This window comes from Paramisgurnus dabryanus, chromosome 23, assembly GCF_030506205.2.
Source record: "Paramisgurnus dabryanus chromosome 23, PD_genome_1.1, whole genome shotgun sequence".
Lineage (NCBI taxonomy): Eukaryota > Metazoa > Chordata > Actinopteri > Cypriniformes > Cobitidae > Paramisgurnus > Paramisgurnus dabryanus.
Genome location: NC_133359.1, coordinates 20,129,642 through 20,137,662, shown reverse-complemented (window position 1 = coordinate 20,137,662; position 8,021 = coordinate 20,129,642). Strand labels below are relative to the sequence as shown.

At 35.9% G+C, this 8,021-nt stretch overlaps 1 protein-coding gene across 1 annotated transcript; it reads left to right on the top strand.

Annotated features, from left to right (window-relative positions):
- The first annotated feature begins 522 nt into the window (after nucleotides 1-522).
- On the top strand, nucleotides 523-7,909 carry ucmab (upper zone of growth plate and cartilage matrix associated b). The gene is made up of 5 exons (XM_065291523.2): nucleotides 523-1,139; nucleotides 1,256-1,321; nucleotides 1,403-1,498; nucleotides 4,560-4,658; nucleotides 7,603-7,909. The coding sequence occupies exons 1-5, from the start codon at nucleotides 995-997 to the stop codon at nucleotides 7,698-7,700; spliced, it is 504 nt and encodes a 167-aa protein (XP_065147595.1). The 5' UTR covers nucleotides 523-994; the 3' UTR covers nucleotides 7,701-7,909.
- Nucleotides 7,910-8,021: the final 112 nt, after the last annotated feature.

Genomic DNA, 8,021 nt, shown 5'->3' with positions numbered 1-8,021 from the left:
CATTACTTGCCTAACATTATATATTTTAACACTACGCTGTACTGTAAAATTGGAGAGTTGGCGCCCCCTTCAGGACAGACAGTAAATGACGACAACTGTTGCCACCACTAGACCCCAATAAATGTTATAAGCACTTTTATCCAATCATAATTGACTGAAAATTGTGATAATTTACTAGCCAGGGGCTAATGGTGAACTTTATAAAACTACATTTGGTCGCACGTGAGTTCCTATACATTTCACTGTCAATGACAATGCTTCAACACAACAGATAAATGAGTCACATCTCATTTGCAAGACACTTTTATCCAAAACAAATCATGGTTCATTCAAAATGAATATGTGAATTCTTGAATCGAACCGTTTGAACCTTTGCAATGCTCATGGAGTGCTCAACCAACTGAGCAACAGGAACATCCTCCAAGTTTGTTGACATTTTTTGATTTAATATGATAGCATTTGCTTAAAAGTACATTTTCAAACATGTGGTTTGACAAATCACAAGCTCTCCCTCCATATTCTCACGTCTCTGTGGACTTCGGGCTCTCACAATTACATCATTCATTCGTCCTGCCATTAGCTAGACTACAGCTAGAGTCCAGCTAAGTTTACATTTCTCCAGTCTGGGGCATAAGAAGAGCCTCTTGTGTTACAACACATCAATGGAAACTGAAACAACATTTTGATTTTTGAGGTAAATGGTATTTTTATGCGGTTGGATGCATTTGGAACGAAGGAAAAATAAGATGTAGCAGGTAGCTCAGACCATGGCATTGGAGAGAAAATTAAAGAAGTGCATCTGCCAATATTTTGTCCCATGACAACATGTATATGTCTAGAATGCATGCAAACAACAAATCAATTATGAACGCTGTTTGCCTTGCCAAAGCAACAACACGATCACTCGAAATGAGATCCCTCCATTCCCGTGTCACCTCTCCAACCCCCAAAAAACAACACATTCCCGAGACTCCACCCTTCCTTCGCCTCCTGGATGAATTCCATCAGCTCTGACCATCTAGGAGTACACGGTTCAATATCAGCAGCTCCTGTTTTGATCAGCTTCAACGCAAGTTTGAAAATGTCCTGGACGCAGCCCTTTCTTCTCACCTGTCTCATCGTAGTGCTCACCATCACCTGTGAGTATTTACTTTTCAAATGCATGCTGTAGTCAACAGACAAGGTGGGAAACTGAATTGATATAATATAATCCAACCGTTCGATAGTTACTGTTGTTAGTTATTTATTTTCACAGTATTCGAAGGAGCAGACACTGCCGCTGTATCAGATAAAAAGAACGTAAAGGCAGCCGATCCTCAAGGTGACCAAAAAACTTCAATGTGCTCTTAGATCTTTCTGAAGCATTCTTCCACCTCATCAGTGTTCTTCTTCAATATCAAAGGTTCACCGCCGAAGATCTTCATGTCGGAGGCAGACGCCTCCAACTTTTTCAAACGGCGAAGCAGGAGGGCTACGAAAACACAGGATGAGATAAATGGTGAGGCTCTCTGTGCTTCTTTAAAAGCTCTTGTATTTGTACGCTGATCAAAGGTTTGGGTTTGAGAGCAGCCACAGTCGTCAGCTGCATCAGACAATCCACAGGATAAAAATGATGTATAAAGAAGTCAAGGTAGAAGGTAATGTGGATTTGTACGGTATTGAATGTGTTTTTCTATGGATGTTACTGCAATAACCAAATTTATGTAATAAGCAAACATGAAAACCAATAATGGGACAAGTAAATTATTGTTTTGGCTTACAGGATTTTTAATAAACTAAAACGCTAGAGGTCCTTTATGTCCAGAAGTGACCACACAGGTGCGGTACTGACCTCTTTTGATAGCAAGTCAGACTAACCGCAGCACACAGCAGGAGCCACAGGGCAGCCTGGAGAAACCAACCTAGAACCTTCAGGACAATAGTAGGGGCTTTGTTGCTTATTCATGACTTTCATTTGCTTTGGCCTCATTGTTACTTTGTGGATAAGGGGTCATCAAAAAGGTTATGTACTCATTTGTGGAAATGCAAAACTTTAGCACAATCAAAAATGCACACTGGATATGTACTCTAAACATGACCTTTGATTCTGGAAGAGGTCAGGGATCTCTTGCCATGATCAATACAATAGAGATGTACTGATGTAACAGCCGATAATCTTATTGTGATAATGTGATACACACCATGCCATCATACACAGTAAGGAGTGGACCAAAACCTGATTTGTGACCCTGGACCAAAAAACAGTCATAAGTAGCACGGGTATATTTTAGGAAAAGCCAAAAATACATTGTATTGGTCAAAATTATAGATATTTATTTTATGCACAAAAAAAATCATTAGGATATTAAGTAAAGCTCATGTTCCATGAAGCTATTTTGTATAAACAGTGCTTAATAATTCATTTGGACCTCAAGTTTAAAAACAATTTTCACAATATTTAGATTTTTTTGCACCCTCGTATTCCAGATTTTCAAAATGTTTTTCAGGGCTCTCAAGTTTTACCAAAAGTTTGGAGTGAGATTACATCTGTCAGGGGAGGGGGAATTTGCAACAGCGACCCCTCGGCCCCACCCAATTCTCAAGTTTTTGCTTACAGTTTAATTTGACCTAATGTTTTGTAAACAAATCATTAATGAGCCCCAATGACTTCCATAGTATTCTTTTTCCTACTATGGAAGTGAATGGGGCTCATTAAAGGGATAGTTCGGCCAAAAATGATATTAAACCCATGATTTACTCAGCCCCATGCTGTCCGAATTGCATATGTCCATCGTTTTTCAGACAGACACATTTTCGGATATTTTAGAAATTTTTTGTTTATTAAATGTAATATTACGGGGTCCACCCATAGTCCACGACCTTCAAGTCCAAAAAAAGTGCGTCCATCCTTCACAAATTAAATCCAAACGGCTCCAGGATGATAAACAAAGGTCTTCTGAGGGTAATCCTCGCGTTGTTGTTGTAGAAATATCCATATTTAAAATGTTATTAACGAAAATAACTACCTTCCGGTAGGGCCGCCATCTTAGTCGCGTCCGCATTCAGGATGAGAGCTTACGCAGCCTACGGAGGCTACTCTGCTGCTGCTCTGTGCGACCACCCTCCGAATTTGTCATACGTCACTAAGAAAAGTGCGTACACTACGCTAATACTCTCTCCTGAATACAGAGGAGTCTAAGATGGCGGCGCTACCAGAAGGTATTTATTTTCGTTAATAAAGTTTTAAATATGGATATTTCTACAACAACACCGCGCGGATTACGCTCAGAAGACCTTTGTTTATCATCCTGGAGCCGTTTGGATTTAATTTGTGAAGGATGGACGCACTTTTTTTGGACCTGAAGGTCGTGGACCCCGTAACTTCACATTTAATCAACTTAAAGGTCTAAAACATTTTCTAAAATATCCGAAAATGTGTTTGTCTGAAAAACCATGGACATATGCAACTCGGACAGCTTGGGGGTGAGTAAATCATGGGTTTAATATCATTTTTGGCTGAACTACCCCTTTAAAGGTTTGGTTACAAATATTCCTCAAAATATCTTTCTTCATGTTCTTACGAACAAAGAAATGTATGCAGGTTTGTAACAACACGAGAGTGAGAAAATGATGACAGATTTTTTATTTTTGGGTGAACTTTCCCTTTTAAAGTCGGCTTTTGGCATTTACAAAATTACCATAGCACGTGAAGGCAGCATGCCTTCTCAGCGTGAGAAATACAAGGTTGTGTGAGCTGACTGAAATGCGTGAGACTTAGAGCCCTGGGGTCTCATTTATAAAGCGTGCGTATGCACAAAATGTGTCTGGAAACGTTCGTACGCCAGTTCCTACGCAAAGGTTGTGATCTATAAAAAACAAACATGATGGGAGATTGGGCTTGAAGGTTGGGATCTGAGAAAGATTCATGTATGCACACTTGCAGGTGATCTGTGATTTATAAAGGGAACATTGCTGTGTTTTATAAGTCGTAATATTTTTTTGGCATATGCCATTTTTGGCTTTTGTGCGTACGTAGACTTTTAGTAAGGATCCTATGCACAGTTTTATAAATGAGACCCCTGGTTTGTCCAATTAACATGTGATGAAGGATTTGTGGCACCAACTAAAAAGGAAAATTTAGCAAAGAAAATGTAGCATTAGAATCCACTTATGAATCATGCAAAACCAGTGAACTTTATTAAAAAAGGTGAGGTCTCAATATTTTGCTCACCCTTATGTTATTCAATTACAAGGACTAAATGAAAAAATAAATGCATTGTATAAAGGTCTGTGCTACTGTAACTGATCTCAGCATACTTTGCAGATTAATAGGGTCAATTTTGAATTCATGTCGATTCTTATGTTGACTTTTGATAGTAGGCTAAGTGTGTTGGATATTTTCCATAAAAGGTTTGTCTAATAATTGAACTTCAGCGTAAATCTACGTAAATCTAAGACAATTTTACTGCCACATTTCTATAGTAGCCTAACTTACCTCACTCCTTTAGTCAGAGAGCATACATCACTTCTCTTACACATCTTTTTCTTTTTTGCTCCTCACATTTGTTTTATCATTGTAGCCGAACAGAGGCAAAGACAGGCAGCAGATTTGAAGATGAGACAGTATCATGAAGAACAAAGAAATGAGTTTGAGAATTCCGCTGAAGAGGAACATGACGGTGAGTCACGCACGCCAAATACATTTATATTTGTTACACACGCTCACCTGGCGACAATTTTGTCTCAATCAGCATTAGTAGAATTTAGTTCGAGCACAGATTCACTGATGTTAATAAACGTAACTCCTAACACTAGATGTAACACATGGCAGTAAAATGTAATGGTAGGCATACTGATGAAAAAGTATGATTCGTCCGCTAAACAAAGTAGTACCTCAGAAGCGGAATGGTTGCCAAGCAACTCACAGACGCTTCTACATCCGCGTTTATCGCGATTCTACCACTCATCTATATAAATGACTGGAATGCGCATGACGTCACACTTGTGAAGCCACCGCGCCGCCATGTTGGTATACCCAAACGTTCTATTAAATCAATGGACGTTATCAGATTTTAATGATAAAACATCACTTTACTCGTCTTCGTTTTTATATGTGAACTTACCCTGTACATTATTACAATGCAAAAGTCTTAAGCATGTAAATAGTTATTTACTGAAAGTTGTACATTTTGCGTTTTAATCAGTTATTATACATTCATCTTTATTACAGTATCAGATCAGCAGACAGACCGCAGCATATTTAGTATTAATGACAATAAACGTGCTCATTCTGAAATCTAAATAAATAATCATGCTTTGTACCGTATGTGCATGCAATAATTTGCTAGTTTTGTAATTATGTTATCTAAACTTACAAGTTACCTAAACTTATTTAGAGAAATAACGCTGACCGTCACAATGTAGCTGAATGTCAAAAAAAAAACTTTATTTATACCCGTCTCATTAACACATGCAACAGACACACTCACCTTAACGTTTTTTTATAAATCCATTATCTTACCCGATTAAAACATAAACATTGCAAATAACACCAGAATTAACAAATAATTAACGTTCACATATCCTAAAAATTAACCTTGTGTAACTGATACGCTGTAAAGGGGGTAAATTTTGATCATGATTTTAAATGGAAGTCAATGACGCTCTCTGCCGGTTGGGTATACCAAGATGGCGGCTCGAACTCTGCGCTGGCTTCACCTCACGCAGTTACGTCAAGCGTTTTATGCGCAATCCAGTCATTTATATAGATCAGTGGATTCAACCAAACCATAAACATTGTCTACATATTTTTTTTTTTAAACTGTTAAATAACATACAGTTAGCACTGCCTTAGACATTTCTTATTAAGGTTGTATTAGTAAATATTAGTTAATGCATGAACAAACAATATAGTTTTTCAGAATTTAATAATTCTTGTTAATGTTGGTTAATGTCAATACTGTTATTCATGTTAGTTCATGGTGCATTAACTAATGTTAACACTTTGAACATTTAATTTGAATAATATAGGCCTATTAGTAAGGTGACCAGATTTTTAAAATGAAAACCGGGGACATTTCCTAGTTCAATTGTCAAAATATGATTAAAATCTTATTTGTTGTTATCTATGAATTAAAAATGGGGACAAAACTTTTTTGAATGTTTTTGTCTTTTTATTGTTGTGGGTTCATTGCAAAAAAAGAGACTTTCTTACTTAGTATTTGTTTTCAGGACAAATATCAAAAAATTCTTAAATCAATATGCAAAATCACATAAGAAAAAAATCAATCTTTAATACAAAAATATCAAATTTAAGTGAATTTGTGCTTAAAACAAGCAAAAAAAAAAAAAAAACTGCAAATGGGGTATCTTTAGTACGGAGCCCCTAAGGGGACATGAAGTAAAAAATAAATAAAGTTTAGTTTCATGTGCTCACGCGAAACCTTCATGTGCAGAATTTTTTTTTTAAGTTTAGTTTTGCGTGCTCAAAAGCTAAAGTTTCACGCGAGCACGCGATAGTTTCACGCAAGCACGCGAAACTGAACTTTTGATTTTTTTACTTCAATGTCACCTTAGGGGCTCGGTACTTTTGTCATTTTGCTCATCAAGAAATTGCATCTTGATTAAGATTTTTTTCTTTATATTTTTATATTTGACTGAAAACAAGAAAAATATATGAAAGGAATTTTTTGCAATGAACCCACAACAATAAAAAGACAAAAACATTCAAAAAGATTTTGTCCCCATTTTTAATTCATAGATAAAACAGTAAGTAAAAGATTCATTTTTTGGAGTGTTTCTAATTCAATTAATTGAACAATTTCTGTAGCCTAAATCAATTTTTTTATACAATGCACAGACATGACATACCTCATCAAATTTACTTCAAAAGTACTACTTTAGCTGATTTAATAGCATTGTAAACATGAAGAACAGAAGGAATAATAACAAATGCTCAGTACCATGCTGTACCATCAGTTCACTTCATGGTTTATTACTTTAATTTAACATGAGTAGTTACTTTACCTTAACCTCGATAACTTTGACTGTTTTGCTATCTTATGATAACTTGATTGATGACGCTTTCTCATGTGTCATAGTAAATTCTTCTTCGCTAAAGCAGTGACGTGCGATTAAGTAATCAGTGTGGCTTGCGACCCCCCTATGCTGGTGAAAATAATCATTACATGATTGCTCCGGTCTGCTCTGGTACTCCAAAGCCTAATGATCGGGTATTTCAGTGTATTTCAGACAGCTCGTCTGGTCACCTTACTATTAGGAAATGCTAAAATTAGCATGAATTAAGATTCATAAATGTTGTAGAAGTATTGCTCATTGATATTTTATGTTAACTAATGTATTAACCAATTTTTAACAAATTCAACCTTGTAAAGTGTTACAGATATTTTGTTAAATTTGAAAATATTTTTATTTACCAGTCAAAAGTTTTAGCCCATCTGATTAATTTTTAGCATTACCATTTTCTACACTCTTAAGTAATATTAAATTCATCAAATAGGAATAATATTGTGACAAATAAATGATTGTCTTTTGTATCTGCTTTATATTTTCACCTCTAATATTTACAAATATTATATCTAAAATATTTTTTCACTTCTCCAGAGCAAGATGAGCGGACCAGAGAGAGCACAGAGCAGTGGAGAGAGTTTCATCATGATGGTCTTGACCCTTCTTATGAGTACAACCGACACACGGTCTAAAAAACTGATATTAACAACACAAGGAAATGAGTAAAGAGCAGATGGAGGATTTTAAAAGTTACACTTTCTACAGTACTGTTCAATCCATGTATGTATGATATTTCTTAAAAAATATGTATTTATTCCATGATAATCACATATAAGTTTACTCTATTAGCTATGGTACTATAATATTTTAGTCTGTATTTTTATGGATAGCTTAATAGTTCTTGTAAAAGTTTACAAAAAATGTACTTATAATAAACCTATAATTGTGTCTTCATTGTGTTCTGAAATTGTTTGAGGTGATGCCTTCAGAGTTAAACAGAGAGAAAACAAAAC

Coding starts and splice junctions, on each gene's coding strand:
- ucmab (XM_065291523.2), top strand. CDS start 995: ATGAATTCCATCAGCTCTGACCATCTAGGAGTACACGGTTCAATATCA. Junction 1,322..1,402: donor AAAGGCAGCCGATCCTCAAG/GTGACCAAAAAA, acceptor TCAATATCAAAG/GTTCACCGCCGAAGATCTTC. Junction 4,659..7,602: donor CGCTGAAGAGGAACATGACG/GTGAGTCACGCA, acceptor TCACTTCTCCAG/AGCAAGATGAGCGGACCAGA.